The sequence below is a fragment of the Taudactylus pleione genome, unplaced genomic scaffold (assembly GCF_031769625.1).
Source record: "Taudactylus pleione unplaced genomic scaffold, aTauple2 ptg000479l, whole genome shotgun sequence".
In the NCBI taxonomy this organism is placed as follows: domain Eukaryota; kingdom Metazoa; phylum Chordata; class Amphibia; order Anura; family Myobatrachidae; genus Taudactylus; species Taudactylus pleione.
The window spans coordinates 3,274,971-3,296,449 of record NW_028284881.1 but is presented as its reverse complement, the minus strand read 5'-3'; the positions used below and the strand labels follow the sequence as shown (position 1 = coordinate 3,296,449).

The 21,479-nt window shown below is 41.5% G+C and overlaps 1 protein-coding gene across 3 annotated transcripts in view; it reads left to right on the top strand.

The window, feature by feature from the left end:
• CLIP1 (CAP-Gly domain containing linker protein 1) overlaps positions 1 to 21,479 on the top strand; it is a 181,915-nt gene that overhangs the window by 61,724 nt on the left and 98,712 nt on the right. For all 3 annotated transcript variants that reach the window (XM_088449167.1, XM_088449166.1, XM_088449168.1), the window contains exon 4: positions 12,247 to 12,371. In XM_088449167.1, coding sequence (XP_088305293.1) covers positions 12,247 to 12,371 — 125 coding nt within the window. The remainder of the gene's footprint in view (positions 1 to 12,246; positions 12,372 to 21,479) is intronic.

Below are 21,479 nucleotides of genomic sequence, written 5' to 3'. Positions count from 1 at the left end.
CGATCTGAAGTGCTAATAAGCACTTTGCTAGAGATTTCTCTGAAATCTCCTGCATTGTGGCATTAGTACATAGGATCGATACATACAATTATGCAGAAACTGCAGTTTCTACGTCATTTTATGTAAAAAACTGAAATAACAAATTAAGCAACAATTTGTGCCTAAAGCTTGATTAGTTTTCTCCCTTTTACTTGTAAACTAAGGTAGCAGGGGTTGCTGCAAACTCTCCCTCTCTCTCCCTCTGTGTGTGTGTGTGTGTGTGTATGTGTATATATATATATATATATGTATATATATATGTATATATATATGTATATATATATGTGTATATATATGTGTATATATATGTGTATATATATGTGTATATATATGTGTATATATATGTGTATAGTATATATGTGTATATATGTATATGTATATATATGTATATGTATATATATGTATATGTATATGTATATATATGTATATGTATATGTATATATATGTATATGTATATATATGTATGTATATGTATATATATGTATGTATATATGTATATGTGTATGTATATATGTATATGTGTATGTATATATATGTATATGTGTATATATACATACACGTATATGTGTATATATATGTGTATATATATATATATTCTATCTATCCAGTCAAGAACAGCACACACTTAATAAATATTAATAATGTTCAGGTGCTGCAATCCCATAATAGATAAATAGAGTAGTATCCCGTGACAATGCACAGAAAAAAGACCAGCACACTTCTTTAAAGATGCAAAAAAGACATAATAGTCATTGTATTGTGTAAAAAAAAAAAAAATACAGTATAAAACTGTCTACTGAAGGCATGTCATAGTGAAACAAGGCAGCATGTATACTGGAGAAATAGTCAGTATAACACTTTGTTGCAATACCAATAACAGTGTTGACCAGCAAAAAAAGCACGTGGTATACTTAACAATAGCCTGGTGACATTTGCATGCACTGAGAGTGGTAGATGGCCCGACAGCCGTTTCGGTGTATTTACACCTTCATCATGCCTCACAACGTTTCGGTCAAAGTAAGACCTTTTTCAAGCATTCCAAAAGGAACAAGATACAGCCAACACCAAGTGTAAATATTAAAACTTACTCCACTAACCAGGCTCTTTATACAGTGTATCCGGAAAGTATTCACAGAGCTTCACTTTTTCCACATTTTGTTATGTTACAGCCTTATTCCAAAATGGAATAAATTTATTTTTGTCCTCAAAATTCTACACACAATACCCCATAATGACAATGTGTAAAAAGTTTTTTGAGATGTTTGCAAATTTAATAAAAAAAGAACAAACTAAGAAATCACACGTACATAAGTATTCACGCAGCCTTTGCTCAATACTTTGTTGATGCACCTTTGGCAGCAATTACAGCCTCAAGTCTTTTTGAATATGATGCCACAAGCTTGGCACACCTATCTTTGGGCAGTTTCACCCATTCCTCTTTGCAGCACCTCTCAAGCTCCATCAGGTTGGATGAGAAGGGTCGGTGCACAGCCATTTTCATATCTCTCCAGAGATGTTTTCAATCGGATTGAAGTCTGGGCTCTGGCTGGGCCACTCAAGGACATTCACAGAGTTGTCCTGAAGCCACTCTTTTGATATCTTTGCTGTGTGCTTAGGGTCGTTGTCCTGCTGAAAGATGAACAGTCGCCCCAGTCTGAGGTCAAGAGCGCTCTGGAGCAGGTTTTCATCCAGATTGTCTCTGTACATTGCTGCATTCATCTTTCCATCTATCCTGACTAGTCTCCTAGTTCCTGCTGCTGAAAACATCCCAATAGCATGATGCTGCCACCACCATGCTTCACTGTAGGGATGGTATTGGCCTGGTGATGAGCGGTGCCTGGTTTCCTCCAAACATAACGCCTGGAATTGTCTCATCAGATCAGAGAGTTTCGTTTCTCATGGTCTGAGAGTCCTTCAGGTGCATTTTGGCAAACTCCAGGCAGGCTGCCATGTGCTTTTTACTAAGGAGTGGCTTCTGTTTGGCCACTCTACCATACAGGCCTGATTGGTGGATGGCTTCAGAGATGGTTGTCCTTCTGGAAGGTTCTCCCCTCTCCACAGAGGAATGCTGTAGCTCTTACAGAGTGACAATCGGGTTCTTGGTCACCTCCCTGACTAGGGCCCTTCTCCCAGGATCGCTCAGTTTAGACGTCCGGCCAACGCTAGGAAGAGTCCTGGTGGTTCCTAACTTCTTACAATTACAGATGATGGATGCCACTGTGCTCATTGGGACCTTCAAAGCAGCAGATATTTTTCTGTACCCTTCCCCAGATTTGTGCCTCGAGACAATCCTGTCTCGGAGGTCTACAGACAATTCCTTGGACTTCATGCTTGGTTTGTGATCTGACATGCACTGTCACGTGTGGGACCTTATATAGACAGGTGTATGCCTTTCAAAATCCTGTCCAATCAACTGAATTTACCACAGGTGGATGCTAATTAAGCTGTAGGAACATCTCAAGGATGATCAATGGAAACAGGATGCACCTGAGCTCAATTTTGAGCTTCATAGCAAAGGCTGTGAATACTTATGTACATGTGATTTCTTCGGGTTTTTTTTTTTTTTTTTTTTTATATTAAATTTGCAAAAATCTAAAAAAAAACAAAAAACTTTTTCATTATGGGGTATTGTGTGTAGAAATTTGAGGACAAAAATGAATTAATCCATTTTGGAACAAGGCTGTAACATAACAAAATGTGGAAAAGTAAAGCGCTGTGAATACTTTCCGGATGCACTGTACCAAGATACAGAGCTGAATCAAGTTTAAACCATACACATGAACATGAGACATGTGGGACACCGGAAGACATCGCTTCCAGTTATAGTCACCATGGCTACATAACAACAATGTAAAATGTATGACAAAACACAATAATCAAAATTATCTGCAATTGCGGGATCCACGGCATAGTAACCCGCCATAACCCAATATAGGTCAGCATACAACCTAATGACATTAGTAGCGGCGGTGGTAACAACCACCTTGCCGTCATGCGCATAACATGCTGTGTATATGCCGGAGGAAAACAACCGTCGCGAACAGCCGGAAGTGCGGCCGCAATCAAATTAGGTCAATAAAAATCTGCAAACACGTGCCGCTTGCATTCCACGAGTGAACAGCAAACATCACAACCAGTCAAAGAATAGCTACTGTATATACAAGGTGCACAATCAGTATAAAGAGGCCAATTATTACAATAAAAAAGCAAAAAAACAGCAATATTTGTGAAAAATACTAACATAACCAAAGCACAGAAATACTACAACAAAACAATATGGATTAAAATAACATATAATCGAAAATTTTAAAAATCTGAAAAATATAAAGAATAATAACAGACTTTGTATTGGGCAAAAAAAATTATCAAGTGATATAAAAAAAATGTTTAATGACCCAAAAATTTTTTTTTCCTTCATATATGATAACTAAGGGCAGTATTAAATTTGAAGAGAAAACTCGTCAATTTCGCCTCTATGCATTATCCCCTTATTCAATTTAAAAGACTTTTTGCCGATGCAAAAAGTATTTTTTAAAAAACAGGGATAACTTTTCACCATGTTTTACATGGCGAAAAAAAGTGCAGAATTGGGGTTTAGGGGTTCAGGCTTAAAAAAAAAAAAATAGCCTGCACCCCTGGGAGTGTCCCCTAAAAATAATCTATGTCAAAAAAGCTTAAAAAAATTAAATCTGAACACCCCTAAAAAGTAACTTGAAATTTATTTTTATTTTTTTTAAATATGGGGGACAAAATCCTAAAGTAGCGAAATAGATTCCAGAGGGATACCCAAGTATGCGGAAGGTGCATTTTTGAAGAATTGTAAAAAAATTTAAAAAAATGGACTTTAGGGACTTAAAAATATGCTTTCACCCATTTTCATGTACCCCAAATTTGGTGGCCATAGGGTTTTTTTTTTCTAAAAAAAAACCCCCCAAAAACCTAATTGCTATTCTGCATCACTTCCTCACAGGCGCAAAAAAGCACCTGCCTCTGCTATTTAAACCCCCTAATTAGCTTCAGCAGGGAAAAACGGGGGTGCTCATAGTGATCCCCCATGACCGGACATCTTTAGGGGGGTCCTAGGAAGAAATCCCTAAAATTCGCGAATTTTTGCGATACTTACCTTTCCGCCGGGTGCTGTTTTCACTGGATCCTAATTGAATGCGGGGATAAAGTGGGCGCGCAAATTGAATATGGCCCTAAAAGGAGTTTTCATCTCCAAAAAGTATTTAATGGGTTACATTGAGGCTTTTAGGGGCCAAAGTTTCCAAGTCATAAATCCATTTTGCTTCCAACTTCTTAAGAAGGAGTATCCGATCACCACCATATATTCATCAGCCACATCCCGACATGGGACTAAAGATAGGTGTCGAAATCCCGACGCCTATCATTAGTCCCACTATTAAATCCCGACACCCGGCTTACACAACAAATGCAAGCCTGGTGTCTTAGCGTGAAGCCACGGGGGGGGGGGGGGGGCGCCTTAGCCCAAATATATATATATATATTACACACACACGTGTATGTGTGTGTATGTATATGTGTAAAATATATATATATATATATATATATATATATATATGTGTATATATATATATATGTGTGTATATATATATATATGTGTATATATATATATATATATGTGTATATATATATATATATATGTGTATATATATATATATATATATATATATATATAATTATTGTGATAGGATCACTGGTAAAGTGGTCTGTGGCAGGGACATTTATCCCAGATTCCTGTCCTATGTGTTTAAAATCCCCAGGAGAAAGTCTGCAGTGTAGCAGGCTTGAGTCTCGGCTTTTTGAAAAGCTGGTTTGGGACCTGGGGGTTGTGGGTGAGAGGAGAGGGAGGGCTCCACCCACGGCCACTCCAGGTTTTGGTTCTCTTAGCCTGGTAACAGGCTTGTTAGGGTTTCCACCTGAGAGTGGCCAATATAGGCCTAGTGTGTTGAGGGCTGATTGTCTCACCTGGGAGAGCAGACAGGGAGTTTGCTCAGAGACACTGGAAAAACCTAACTGTAAGTGTTGTGCTGTGCTTTTGTTGCTGGTGAGGGCATTAGGCCCTGCCAGGTTCAGATAGTGAGGGAACTACCTGTGAAGTTAGTGCCCCGACAGGGCTAGGATTTACGTTTGTTTTCTTTGTGTTATTTCTGACATTGTACAATAAAGACTGGCGCCGACCAGCTTGTACTTGCATCCAGACTGGTGTGCTGCTTCCCTGCTGCTGTGTGTGTAAGGAAGGAGTCCTCTACCCAGGAGAGGGACCCCCTACCTAACTGTGTCACAATATGGTGGAGAATGCGGGCACCCACACACACTGAAGTTGCAGCGAGAGGAAAACTTTCCGTTTAAAAATTAAAGGGACAGACACCCAATTTGTGAGTGTGGAAATAACACTGTGTCCTTGGAGTCCCATAGAGGAGGCGTCAGCCAATGCTCAGAGAGACAAGGTTCAGTTTCCAACCTACACCCCAGGACAAAATGGAGGACATGATTAAAGCCTTTCTCCAAGCTACAGCAGCTCAGCAGGAATCTACCAGAGCTCAGCAGGAGACGAACAAACTTCAGCAGGAATCTACCTGGGCTCAGCAGGAATCCACCAGGGTGCAACTGTTGGCCTTGGAGACAGCCCAAAGGCAACAACAGGTCGCCATCGAGGAAACCTGCCAGGCCATAAAAGAGGTGCTACAGCACCTGGTCGCCCGGCCCAGAGATGTTGCTACTGGTCCTCCCACCCCCACTCACTCCGTACGAGCCAGTCACTTCCTTCAAAAGATGACTTCGGGCGATGATGTGGAGGCCTATCTCGCCGCATTTGAATCAACGGCCGAAAGGGAGAGTTGGCCCCAGGAGCAGTGGGCAAGTCTGGTGGCACCTTTTTTGTCTGGGGAGCCACAAAAAGCATATTTTGACTTATGCCTGGCTGATGCCAAGGACTATAAAAAACTAAAACAGGAGAGCCTAACTCGCTTGGGAGTCACCACCTTTGTTCGTGCCCAACGGGTCCACCGCTGGGAGTTCCATATGGACAAGCCTCCACGTTCACAGATGCATGACCTCGTCCATCTGTCCTCAAAATGGCTACAGCCCGAGACGCTGACGGGACCACAGATCGTGGAAAGGGTCGTGATGGACCGGTACCTGCGATCATTACCCGCGACTCTGCGCAAGTGGGTGAGCCATGCAGACCCGAAGACCGCGGACCAGTTGGTCGAGCTAGTGGAGAGGTACGTGGCGGCTGAGGAGTATGCCCCACCAAGCCCCGATGGCGCACCGGCGAACTCCCACAGACACTGGTAAGACTGTTCCAGGGGAGATGGGTGCTGGGCGGTGGGATGTACCTAAGACTGAGGGTGTAGAACCTGGAGACAGGCCTGCCAGGCCAGGAAGGTTCTTGCCCCGTAAACGACTAGACATTAATATGATTCAGTGTTTCCGGTGTGGTGACTTCGGCCATATTTCCGCTAATTGTTCACTTACAACTGAACCTATGCAATGTGATACTGCTCATGTCTACCGCAGGAGGTCTTTCTTTGCACAGACAGCCTGTACGGCTGACCGGCAGGCTGAGACTGATAAGCACAGGTGTGTACTCACTGTAGATGGCAACCGAGTAGAGGCACTGTTAGACTCTGGTAGCTTGGTGACACTTATAAAAGCTGAGCTGGTGAACCCCTTGAGGCATAAGGGGAAAACTGTTGGTGTGACCTGCATACATGGGGATAATCGATATTATGTTACTGCCGAGGTGAACATGGAGACACCATGTGGCTCTGCTATAGTTTCTGTGGGTTTGGTGCCTGGTCTGATGTACGATGCAATATTGGGGAGAGACTTTGCTCACTTCTGGAAATTGTGGGAAAGCCGTTTTGTTCCAGAAGTAAACAACCCCGGTCCACTTGAGAAGGTTGTCGATATAGTGGAGGAGGGAGTTTCTTCTGAGTCAGAGTTATTCCCTTTTCCTACTATAGTTGACGAACTAGAGAATGCGGAGCGTGACGGTGGCCCGCCAACTGATGTGCCTCCCATTGAGGTGGGAAGTGTTGTTGGGTCAGTGGATCGTCTGCCTGATTTAGAGGTCAGAAGAGAGGTCTTTGCCGTGGAGCAGTTGAATGACCCTACTTTGGTAAAAGCCAGGGAGAATGTAAAAGTAGTTGATGGTAAACCCATAGACCCTGATAGTCCTTTGTCCTATCCCCAAATGGCAATGTGTCATGATTGGTTATATCAGGTGACTAAGAAGGGGGAAGATGTTGTGGAGCAACTAATAGTTCCCAAAGCGTACAGAAGAACAGTGTTTGATCTGGCCCATGGTCGTATAATGGCAGGTCATCTAGGGGTAGAGAAAACCACTGAGCGAATAATGCAGAGGTTTTTCTGGCCCGGGCTTCATAAAGAGGTATCTGACTTTTGCGCATCCTGCCCTGAGTGTCAGTATCATGCTCCCAGACCACGTTTTAAGGGACCACTAGTTCCATTGCCTATTATAGAGGTGCCGATAGTAAGAGAGCACCTGGAACCGGCTCAACAGGCACGGCAGAGGGTATACAACCGCAATGCTCGGTTACGCAGCTTTGCTCCAGTAAATCCAGAGCCCTTAGTTCCCGAAGTGACAGTGGCAAAAACCCTGTCGGCAATTCAACAACGAGAGGTCAAGGAGTTTCTGGTTAGAAATAGGGTGCTGTTCTCTGACGTACCTGGGAAAACCTTGGTCGTTAAACATGACATCATCACTGACCCAGGGGTTAAAGTTAATCTAAAGCCCTATAGGTTACCAGAAGCACCAAGAGCATCGGTGTCGAAAGAAATTAAAAATATGCTAGAGTTAGGGGTTATTGAAGTATCACATAGTGAATGGTCAAGTCCCATTGTGTTGATTCCAAAGCCCGACGGGAGTGTGCGTTTCTGCAATGACATCCGAAAGTTGAACAGTGTTTCAAAATTCGATGCCTACCCGGTGCCACAGTGGAGAAGGAGGCGTTGGCCATAAAGTGGGCGTTACAAACTTTTAAATTTTCGGTGGAACACAGGCCAGGGGGCCTGTAGTTTAAAGCAGACGCGTTGTCACGCGTTCATTGTTTGGGGGCTTCAGTTGTTCCGCCCCATAGGTCGAAACAAAGGGGGGGGGGATATGTGATAGGATCACTGGTAAAGTGGTCTGTGGCAGGGACATTTATCCCAGATTCCTGTCCTATGTGTTTAAAATCCCCAGGAGAAAGTCTGCAGTGTAGCAGGCTTGAGTCTCGGCTTTTTGAAAAGCCGGTTTGGGACCTGGGGGCTGTGGGTGAGAGGAGAGGGAGGGCTCCACCCACGGCCACTCCAGGTTTTGGTTCTCTTAGCCTGGTAACAGGCTTGTTAGGGTTTCCACCTGAGAGTGGCCAATATAAGCCTAGTGTGTTGAGGGCTGATTGTCTCACCTGGGAGAGCAGACAGGGAGTTTGCTCAGAGACACTGGAAAAACCTAACTGTAAGTGTTGTGCTGTGCTTTTGTTGCTGGTGAGGGCATTAGGCCCTGCCAGGTTCTGGTAGTGAGGGAACTACCTGTGAAGTTAGTGCCCCGACAGGGCTAGGATTTACGTTTGTTTTCTTTGTGTTATTTCTGACATTGTACAATAAAGACTGGCGCCGACCAGCTTGTACTTGCATCCAGACTGGTGTGTTGCTTCCTTGCTGCTGTGTGTGTGTGTGTGTGTGTGTGTGTAAGGAAGGAGTCCTCTACCCAGGAGAGGGACCCCCTAACCTAACTGTGTCACAATATATATATATATATATATATATATATATATATGTAAGATTTATTACAGTTCCATCACAAACAAAATGTACAAAATGGCAGCAGAGGCCCAACAGCATGTAAACTGCTCCAATACAGTTTTCGTCAGGGGCATACAGACACACTGAGCCAAATAATAAAGGCTGGGAGCACCCCAATTACCCAATCGCATAACAGAGTAAATTAAACAACAACACAGCCCTGCCCGTGTTGTAGGTGGGGATCAGAGAAAGGGTGCTCAGTGAATGGGAATCCTTGACATGGACTTCCGGCTCATGTCGTGTCTGTCCTCTGCAGCAAGTCACAGAAAACCAGGAAAACCGCTGTCTGACATGCGCACCAGCAGTACACAATGTCAGATCATACCACAGGTGCAGGAGTGGAGCCGGGAACCTTTCCAGCACTGCTGTATATGCACAAAGCATGGCAAATGGGTAAGAACATGAAATAACAGACATCCACACGAGTACAGATGGGGATGTAAAAACAAAACACCAAATAGGACGGACAAATGGAGGGTTTCAGGGGGGAAACGCAGCAAGGAAAATGGCTGAGGGAAAATGATCCCAACAAGGATCACAGACACGGCGGTGTCTGAGGGTACAACCGTAATGAACGAGTGTGCACATGAGTGAATAAATTAGGTACACGAAGGTACTACTTCAACAGAGGCACCATTGCTTATAACAGACACACGGAGGTGCCATATTCACATACTGTAATACCTGAAATAAAAAGTGCTGAGTCAAAACAAGTCGGGATGCCCTGGTGTCTCAATAGAGGCTTGAGGCACCGTTACTAATAGCAGACTCATGGAGGTGCCATACTTCTATACTGTTATACCTGAAATAAAACCACTGAGTCAAAACAATGAGACAGTACATAACCAGAGATGCCTTGGTGTCTCAACGGAGGCATAAGGCACAGTTAATTGTAGCAGACACACACACAGAGGTGCCATATTCACATCCTGTGATACCTGAAGTAAAAAATATGGAGTTGTAACAATGAGAGAGTACATAACAGTGGATGCCTTCGTGTCAGACACGAAAGGACTCTCCAACCTAGGAGGCACAACTGGCAGGACCATACACACAGCTAAGTCAAAAGGTAGTAAGGGACAAAAAAACCATAAATAACCATATACAAAGGACTATACTAGGGAAGCGCATCATGCTACAGGCATTGAAAAAAGCACCGCCATGAAGAAACCACACAGGGTTAGAAGTAAACTGCAATAAAATCATAACGGGAATAACTCTGGTATAGTGCATGGGAGTACTTCCCCAGGTATTGCGAGGCACAGCTGGCTAGAACAGACACACAGATGTGTCATGAAATGTATACACACAAAAGATAAACCAAGGGAATCCACAACAGGGGTATCAAAAAATCAAACTCACAGGGGTGTGAATAAATGGTAAAAGGCAATAACAGTGGCATAAAAAAAAAATTGTGCAAATGTGCAAGAATGCCATTATGGAGTACACGGCGGTACTCCCAAGGCATAAACATAGCTGCAATCCAATGTCCAGGGCACACGGTGGTACTCTGCAAACCATGATGTCATTCCGAGGTGCAAAAGCCCCTCCAAGACATCTCAAATCTGCAAAAAATAAAGATCCGTGACAACCGGTCTACAGGAAACATGCCATCTTGAAGTCTTCATTAAGACCATGTGGAGACAGGCAGTTCAACATATAAATCCACTGTAATTCCCATTGGAGTAAAATCTTTAACCTATCACCTCCTCTCCTGAAGGGTGGGATGTGGTCAATGATGTAACACTTAAGTTGGCCAACAGTATGTTTCTTTTCTGTAAAATATCTTGCTACAGGTTAGTTCTTCAGATCGTTTTTAACCCCACTCTGGTGTAGGCATTTCTTGATTGCAGACTGATGCCGCCCACTCTTTTGTTTTACCATTCTGTTAGTTTTTCCTACGTAGAGAAAGTTACAATGACATTACAAGATCTAAATTATAAATTTGCTGTTGCAGTCCAGATTAAATTTTATAGAATATTTCTTGCTATCCAGAGGTTTCATGAAAAAGTTCCCTGTAAGTAAGAATGGTCAGTTGGTACATCCAGTGCACCTGAAAGCACCTCGTTTGAGTCTTAACCAGTTCGAAGTGCCACTCGCATGTTTAGATAAATTGGTGACCACCAGCATACCCTTGAGGTTATGACCTCTGTGATAGGTAAATCTTGGTTGTTTCAAGGTGTTGGCAAGAAACAGATCACTGAGATTGGGTGCCAGTGTTCAAGTACCTTGTCTCTAATGACTTTGGAAGAAATGGTGTAAGTACTGCAAAAGTGCAGTTTCTATGAAGACAAAGAGAAGGTCTTTCAGCTTAAGTAGCCCGGCTGAGCTGTCCAATTTTTTGGAGGCCTCCTTGATTTCCCTCCTGATATAACCTTGATCAATAAATCACTGGCCCATGGTAGCCAGGGCCTGAGGTAGATCATGTGGGTCCTAGGTAATCCGTATAACTCTGAGGAGTTGGGGGAAAGGTAGACCCTTAAGAGATCCTGGATGGAAGCTCTCAAAATGAAGTAACGCATTCTTATCAGAGTCTTTAGTAAAAATCTTTATGGAGATTTGATTACTCCTCAAGAGGACAGAAATATTCAAGAAGATTGAGGCTGCTGCTGAAGGTAAGACTAAACCATATTGTACCAGGGGAGTATTCAATAAAGGATAGCAATTTCTCTTCTCCACCCTGCCAGATGAAGAATAAGTAATCAATGTGCCTTGCATAGAAGAGGATATCATCCCTGTATGTACAGTTGCCGGAAATGTAAACCTGCTCGTTAGCAACCATAAAGATGTTTGCATATGATGGGGCCACGTTAGACCCCATCACTGTTCCTTGCATCTGTAAATAATAACCGTTTCAAAAAGAAAGTAATTCTTATTCAAGATGATCTCCATGAGGAGTAGCAGGATCTCAATGGGCAGACCACTATAGGAGGAATTGTTAAATATAGATACTCCCGACAGGCTTGCATCCCCAAGTAATGGGGAATATTCGTATAGAGGCTTTGAAACATCAAGTGTGATGAGTAGAGACTGAGCATTCAGGCCTAACACATTATTCAGCTTTCTCAAAAAGGAAGTGGTATCCGAGATGAAACACTCTATATTATGGACCAATGGCTGCATACATATACATGTAATTGATGATGATTATAATAAAATGGAAGAGTTCATATATTTCATAAAATTTTATTAAAATTATATTAATAGTATATTGGACCTGACTGTACCCACCTCTTTCCTCATCCTCCGTCCTTTAGTGCTGCAGCTGCTCATCTCCCTCCCCCACATTAGATGTGTGTTAACAAAAACTGACCCATACAGTGGCTAATTTAACATTTTAAGGTGTTTTTTTTTTTTTTTTTTACTTTTTAGGTAAGCGGTTCAAAAGCTGGAGTTATACGGTTTCTGGGAGAAACAGATTTTGCCAAGGGAGAGTGGTGTGGAGTTGAGTTAGATGAACCTTTGGGAAAGAATGATGGAGCTGTGGCTGGCACAAGGTGAGTTTGACCTTTGGATGCAAATTGATGTCTTGTGTTTAGTGTAGTTTTCTAATAGAAGGAACTAATCTGAAAGAACATTCTAGTATACATGCAAAATAGCTAATGTCACACACCTGGTGTGTAATTGGGAATGTCTGCTACACTAGAACATTAGAAGTCTGTTAAAAATGTGCTGCAGGTGTATGTACATATAGATGATATGATTACTGCTGGGCTTGAGAAGTTTTTCAGAATTTTGGAGCCAGACAAAAAATCTAGGAGGTAGATTAATCTTCAAATCGTTATACATTGCGAGTATATGTACGTTTCCAATTTTAATCTATTTATATAAAAAACATAAAATCTTTGACGTTCAATACAAATGATGTCATCGGTTTAGTATGACACCATTGCCTTGCAGTAGATCGTGTACTCTAGTGAATTCAACTGAAGTAAATAAGAATTTATTGTTAAGCTAGGTATACAGTATCCAATTATTGGTCCGATCAGCCGATAATGCCTGATCAATTTACAGTGCAGGAGCATTCGAATAGGGGGTTCAAAATAACGTGCTGCACACGCATAGCATTCCCGTATTACCGATACCATTCAAGAGATGAATAGAAAGTACCCACTGAAACCAAAATTGAATATCGAATTGGTGTGTGCACCCATGCACTCTGATCACTCAGTCAGATTGGAGAGTTTACCGGATCGGCGGCACCCATTGTGTAGTGTGTACCTAGTTACTTCCTGTCAAACAGATTTTTTAATACACTGTTTATTGCAGGACTATACAAAAATGAGTTTATTTAAAGAAAATATTAAAAGGCAGACAATTTAAATCAAAATTACATACAGATATTTATAATAGGCAGTCACAGCAACATATCTTATTGTAAGAATAAATGTACAGTAGTTTAACCAATGATTCACATCGGAATATTGGGAGCAAGTGGTTAAAGGGCATATGCTTAAAATGGATGACACAGTACATGTGTTGTAGAACATAGAACACGTTTTCACCTATTGCTGATAAAGATTATTATCGTCATAACATTTGGAATCTCCACAAAAGTAACTAATACTTTAAACCTAAATAATCAAATTATATAGCTAATGGCTTTATGTCAATAGGAAAAGGTGTTACCATTTAGGAACGGGCTACAGTCTGTATTCTGGCAGTTGGGATGCCGGCAGTCATAATCCCGACTGTAAGTATTAGGGTTAGGAACTATGGGGAGGGTTAGGGTTAGGCTGCGGGAAAGATGGGTTAGGGAGATGGTTAGGACACTTGCCTACTTTTTTTCGGGATGCTGCTGTCTTTATTCTGACTGCCGGCATCCCTAACGCCAAGTTGTAGGCTGCAACACAACAGTTGTTTCTCCCAGCGACAGTCTGGTTTCATACCACTGTTTCAAAATAACAATAAATATGATGTTTAAAATTCAGTGACAAAGAATCAATATAAACCTCAATTGAAAAAAATAATGCTGTCCAGTCCATACGGAAAGCAAATAATTTGGACTTGAATAGGGACAAAGATCCCTTTGCACCCACATATACATTAAACACTTGCGTGACACAGCAGACACTATTGGCAGGAAATTTTTATTCCCACCTGCTAGTCAAATATTAGCTGGCGGTATCCCCAATACAGCCCATTCTGCAAAGAGGAGGAGATAACATAATAAAGTGGAAGCAAAACGAGCAACCTGTCTCCAAAAGTAATGGATAAGGACATTCCCACATACACTGTAAATGGTATCGTCAGACGCATTCATTTTGAGGCAGTTGGCAGAATCTGATAGGCCTATAAGAAATTTGCGATGACTTGATAAGTAACCATTATAATAAATACTTGTAAAACATTTAATGGTAGAGTAGGAGAGAGATTTGAAGAGCCCATCCAGAGTAATGTCACTAAGAAAAGTCCTGTTCGCACCTTAGTATGATCCATCAGTGTATGTAATAACTTATAATGAAGGAAGATAGCCTTACTACCAGCCAGAGGGTGGGATAATGACTTTTACAGTGAGTTAGCCCAAAACTTGGGGAGAAAGGAAACGAGTCACTGAACACACATATTGTTGGACCTGAAATAGCGCTAAGGTCTGAGAATGGGGAATAGAATGTCTTGCGCATATCCCGTATACTAAGGGGTCTGTGTTAGTTAAGATCAACCAGAGCACACATAGTAGAATAACCCTGTACAGGCCATAAAGAAAAGGGCGGAGATGCCACTCAATTCTGAAATTAAAAGTTCAAAACCATTAGTAAAAACAAGGAATGGTGTGACTATTCCAGCGTTTACGGGTGGAATGTCACCTACCATACAGACATTAACAAGGGATAGAGTACCTTATCCTGTTTGAGAGTGCAAAAATTAAAGCTGGTGGTGGGTTGGTAAGAAAACTTGGTTAATATGAAAGTCCATGTATTTATCCCGTATTATGCAGTCAGTCCCTAAGATAACTCAATACACTAGCATGACTATATAACTTAAAATTTGGAAGATTAACACCCTCCCTTTCATTAGCCTGGGATTGTTGAGCTTCAACAGACCAATTTGTGGACATTTGTTACGCCATATTAAATTATGGAAAGCATTCTATAACAAGTTTTCATCAGTGTTAGTCGAAAACGGGCTGCATCTGTAATTGGTAAAGCGGTTTGGGAAAAATTAATAGGTAAATAAGAAAGCATGACCTGTTTCCAACGAGACAATTCAGTGAGCATGTCACAGATTAAAATCCTCATATTAAAGTCATACATGTCATTGATATTAAGTGGCCAAGCCACTCCAAAAATAAGTCAAAGATTTAGTAACCCATTTAGGGGGGAATTAAATTACTTGTGGTAAATTACCCCTGGTAAATTACAATGGTTAAAAACGTGACGTAGCCTCGGGCTTTAACACCCGGGGCTATTTAATTTGCTTCCCGCATTCGTCTGATAACCTTGTTAATGCACGTTAACCATATGCGTTAACACAGATTATCAGGATCTGTGATTTGGGTTCACGGACCTGTGCGTTAACTGGCAGTTAACACCTGATAACTGCATAGTTAACGGGGATTCTTTTTGGGTCTCAGGAGACCCAGGGATAATTGAATACGGGCTGGTGATCAATTAGCACCCGTTCAATTAACTCCCTAAATCGGGAAGCTATGGCTCCAAGGGATTTTGATCACAGGGCCCAGACATAGCGCTTTGGACTCATCTGGATTAATTTTAAATTCAACACCGTGCCAAATTTTGTTAATCTATCCATAACATGTGAGAGCACGGCTTCAGGGTTAGGGATATACAATAGGTCATCTGCAAATGCCTGTAGTTTAACCTCCCTGGAGCCTATAGTGATGCTCTTAAAGCCATTCCATGACTTGGATCCGTAACAGTGGAGATGGGGTAAAATAGTCTGAAGACACTTGGCCATGATTTTTGATTTAAGATCTTAAAATCTTGATTTAGAAGTTTGATTGGTCTATGAATCATCAACTCGGGAACCATAGAGGGCTAAAGGATCACTATAGTATGGGCCATAATGAAATTCGGGGAAGGAAGTTGGTCCAGTAAAATGCTCTAATAAAGGGACATCAAAGGATTTTATAGTACTCCCCGAGGAAGCTAATTTATGGTTAGGAAGTTTAGAAATAAAAGATGCCACTTCCTTTTTTTTGTAATATCACCATTCAGAAACTCCAGCTCAGAGAAGGTAAACTTAGGCACCCGCGACTTTTCCAGCAGACGATAGTGCAGAGAAGAATTCTCAGGTACAGCTGCATAAAGGGAATCATAATAAGTATAGAATGTGCAAGAATAGCAGAGGTGGACAGGGCCCACATTGAGGAGTCAATATCTCTTATTGCCTTGATATAATAATGTGGTCTATGTGCACTAGCCATAGTAGCCAGCAGATGCCCAGCCTTATTACCCCATGTGTAATATCGTTTTTTGCAGTCTTTGTGAAATTGAGCATTAGCAACAAAAAGCCATCCAGAAGCTGTTTCTGTAAATCATAGGATGTTAAATGGTCCTCATTTGGAGGAAGATACATAGGTGCCATAAGTCAGTGTCATAGCCACATGTAGGGGGAGATGTATTATTGCGACACTGATTGTGCCACTGTAACTCTTCCTGCTTTTCCTCTTTACCGACGTGAGGCAGGAAGCAGTACCAATGAGATGTAAGAACATCATCTGCTGGAGTGGGGGAATGAAAACTCCCCCCTCTGGCGATCCCCGACAGTCCCAGCCCGCTCCAGTGTACACGCGCGAGATCTCACATGCAGCCCGGAGTCCGGCAGCCGCCGCAGCCAGGGACAGTGCTGTCCCTGCTGTGGTGTTAGGGCAATGATAGCTGCAGCTGTCAGAATTTGTGTTATAAGTCAGTGATCAGGCACATTTTATTACAATAATGCCCCCTCATAACATAAACGCTCAATCCAGCGATCTATTTATATTGTATGAACACCGATCAGCCATAACAATAAAACCACCTCCCTAATACTGTGTAGGCCCTCTTCGTGCCCCTAAAACAGCTCTGAACCAGTGAGGCATGGACTCCACAAGACCTCTGACGTTAGCAGCCGATTCTTTTAAATCCTGTAAGTTGCACGGTGGGGCCATCCAGTACCCGCTCCTCATCCTTCTCGTCGTCCCTGGGTACGTGTCAAAATAACATCCACATAAATGGCAGGACCCAAACTTTCCCAGCAGAACTTTTGCTCAGAGCATCACACTGCCTACATCGGCTTGCCTTCTTCCCATAGTGCATCCTGGTGCCATCTCTTCCCCAGGTAAATGACGCACAAGCACCCAGCTGTCCACATGATATAAAATAAATTGTGATTAATCAGACCAGGTTATTCCACTGCTCCATGGTCCAGTTCTGATGCCCATGTGCCCATTGCGGGAGCTTTAGGTGGTGGAAAGGGGACAGCATGGGCACTCTGGTCGGTCTGCAGCTATGCAGCCCTATACGCCGCAATCTGCATGTGCGTTCACCTTTCTCTCATAGTCAGTATTCACTTTTCCAGCAATATTTGTGCTACAGTATCTCCTCTGTGGGATCAGTCCAGAGAGGCTAACCTTTGCTCTCCTTGCGCATCAATGAGCCTTGGGCGGTCATGACTGTCGCCCGTTCACCAGTTGTCCTCCCTTGGACCACTTTTGGCAGGTATTAACCACTGCACACTGTGGAACATCCCACAAGACCTGTCAATTTGGAGATGCTCTGACCCAATCGTCTATACATCACCAATTTTACCCTAGTCCTCAGATCCTTTTGCTTGTCCATTTTTCCTGCACATAAACTTCAAGAACTGAGTGTTCACTTAAAATTAGTTCCGCTGAGAAAGACATCCGCTTGAGAAAAATTCTTCCAAAGTAAGAATGTTTTCAAAGATAGAAGTGTTAATAGTTTATTATTATCAATGTGCAAAGTAAATGAACAGAAGAGAAATCTAAATCATATCAATATATGGTATGACCAGCCTTTGGCTTCAAAACAGCATAAATTCTTCTAGGTACACTTCCACACAGTTTTTGAAGGAACTCGGCAGGAAGGAGGTTCCAAACATCTTGGAAAACTAACAACAGACTCGACGGCTCGTTGATGGTATCGCATGATGGATAAGTACCTCCCTGTATTTCTTAACATAGTGGACACCATTAATCCTGACTAAATCCCCAACTCCATTTGCTGAAATGCAATCTCAAAATTGCAAGGAACCTCCACCATGCTTCACTGTTGCCTGCAGGCACTCATTATTGTACTACTCTCCAGCCCTTCGGCGATCAAACTGCCCTCTGTTAAAAACCAAATTTTTTTACATTTTGACGCCTTAGTCCAGAGCACCTGCTGCCATTTTTCTGCACCTGAGTTCTTATGTTTTCTTGCATAGTTGAGTTGCTTGGCCTTGATTCCATGTCGAAGGTATGGCTTTTTGGCCACAATTCTTCCACGAAGACCACTTCTGGACATACTTCTCCAAACAGTAGATGCGTGTTCTTGGGTCCCACTGGTTTCTGCCAGTTCTGAACTGATGGCAGTGCTGGACATCTTCTGATTTTGAAGGGAAGTAAGCATGATGTGTCTTTCATCTGATGCACTAAGTTTCCTTAGCCGACCACTGCATCTAAGGTCCTCAACGTCGCCCGTTTCTTTGTGCTTCTTCAAAACAGCAAATCTTGAAAGCCCAGTTGGTTTTGAAATATTTGCCTGGGAGAGACCTTGCTGATGCAGAATAACTACCTTATGTCTTGTTGCTGTGCTCAGTCTTGTCATGGTGTATGACTTGTGACATGAAACGCTCTTCCACAACCTCACCTTTTGTAGCAGAGTTTGGCTGCTCCTCACCCCATTGTAAGCATCCTACACAGCTGTTTCTGTTACAGTTAAGGACTGTGTTTCAACCTACATATGAAATGATGATCATTATCACCTGTTCGGTATGATTGGTTATTCATACACCTGACACCTATACAATGTCTGACTTAGTGCAAGTGTACCTAGAAGTATTGATGCTGTTTGAAGGCAAAGGGTAGTCACACCAAATATTGATTTGATTTTAGATTTCTTTTGTTCATTCACTTTGCATTTTGTTAATTGCTAAAAATAAACTATTACAACATCCATTTTTGAAAACATCATTACTGTGCAAAAGTTTCAGGCAGGTGTGGAAAAAATGCTGCACAGTATAGTGTGTGTGTGTGTGTGTGTGTGTATATGTTCCTACGGCTTAATTTGAGTCTACCTCTGGTAAATTCAGTTGATTGGACAGGATTTTGAAAGGCATACACCTGTAGACCGTGCATGTCAGAGCACAAACCAAGCATGAAGTCCAAGGAATTATCTGTAAACCTTCGAGACAGGATTGTCTCGAGGCACAAATCTGGGGATGGGTACAGAAAAATATCTGCTGCTGCTATCCCCCTGTTGGGGATAAGGGGTATATGTGGGTATAGTACAGTCTCACCTGTGCCACATCCCGTTAAAATCTGTGCCTCAATTAGGTTACTCTGTAGAGCAGGGACTCTAAGTCAGGTTCCATTACATAACCTGGGCAGAGTCAAGTTCTGCAGAAGCATGATTGGAACACCAACTTTTAGTGCAGTGCTGTGCGTTGTAAGTCAAGCTGCACTATCTTGTAGATCCCAAATTTTGCTACTTAACCTACAGTAACACTGAAAGATTGTAAGTAACATGAGCAGCGACTCTGATATGTAGTCTTTGATTTGGCGCGCATCTACTGGATTGACATATACTGCAACTTCAGGAGTCAAGATAAGCTGCCTGATTAGTGCTTAATATATAGTTGGAATTTCCGGAAAAATTGAACATGAGATATACTTGTTTGTGTTATGTATTATTATATTATAATATATATATATATATATATCTCCTTTATTTATATGGCGCCACAAGTGTTCCGCAGCGCCTTACATAGTACATAAAACTAATAAGTGCACAAAAAAAAAAAAGTAACTTACAGTACAGTGAAGGACATTATGTACATTGCTGCAATAGTGATTAAAACACTCACAATAAGCAGCAGCGAGTTGGCAGAGACGTGTTAGGTGCCCTTATGAGGAGTAAGGAGTAGTAGAAAGTGTAAGGAGAAGCACATGAGGGAAGAGGTCCCTGCTCGTGAGAACTTACATTCTAAAGGACTAGGCAATTCTTGCTTGTGTAAAAAAAAATTATATAATTATATATATATATGTATGTGTGTATGTATATGTATATATATATATATATATATATATATATATATCTCAATCAAAAGTATGTTTGGAAAGCGCTCACCAGACTACTTAGCATTTTTATGCAAAGGGTAATAAAAAGTCTTTAATCCATATAAAGTTTGTCAACGTTTCGACTCACAACAAGCCTTTGTCAAGACATGAATCAGAAATCCACCGACACTGAACAAACAGCAGCAGTGTCGGTGGATTTCTGATTCATGTCTTGACAAAGGCTTGTTGTGAGCCGAAACGTTGACAAACTTTACATGGATTAAAGACTTTTTTTTTTTTTTTACCTTTTGCATAAAAATGCTAAGTAGTCTGGTGAGTGCTCTCCAAACATACTTTTGATATATTTGGGTGTTCCTGTGAGATGGGCCTCCCTGAGATGTGGCACCCCAGCAGCTGGAGAAATTGGAGGCTTGTGATTACGGTTCCCTTATATTTATATATATATATATATATATATATATATATATATATATATATATATATATATATATATATATATACATACATACATACATACATACATACATACATACATACATACATACATACATACATACATACATACATAGCAAGGTCTGGCACTCCCTTAAACAGCAAAACTTAGCCGGGTGCCTGCAAAAAATATAAGAATAGTCTTACTCCCACGTAAGAATATATATATACACACACACTGTTGTTATACGTGTATAGTATGTATGTGCGTGTATATATATATATATATATATATATATATATATATATATATATATATATATATATAGTGTGTGTATATTTGAAAAATTACTAAGTGTGCAATCAAATTAAGACAGTTTGAGTTAGCAGGTTGTTTGAATGTGACAGTCCGTCCTCTAAACGTATAAATAAGGTGTTTGTTGTATTGGTTCCTTCGGTACTTTACGGACTCATTGTAGAGAGAACCCAATGAATGTTTTAAATGGTACTTGTATACTTTATGTACACAAGTACCGAATGTTGTCCCCAACTAAAGAGGAAAGTTATCCCCTCGCGTTCTAGCCACGCTCGCCACAAGGTTATATTCCCCCTCTATGCCCACTTGGATGGTAGGGAATGATGCTGGACACTGGCTGATGACGTTGGGTTCTCTCCGTAAAGGGGATTTAGACATTACCATGATTGATAATAATGAGTGTAGGACACATGGGTTCTCTCTGCAATGAGTCCGTAAAGTATACAAGTACTGTTTTTACTAACAGGTTCCTCCTGTAGTGCTGTTTATCTTCTAAGTGCAAAATTTGTATATTTTATTGGTTTGTGTGTGTATGTATGTGTGTGTGTGTGTGTGTGTGTGTGTATGTATAATATATATATATGTATAATATATATATATATATATATATATATA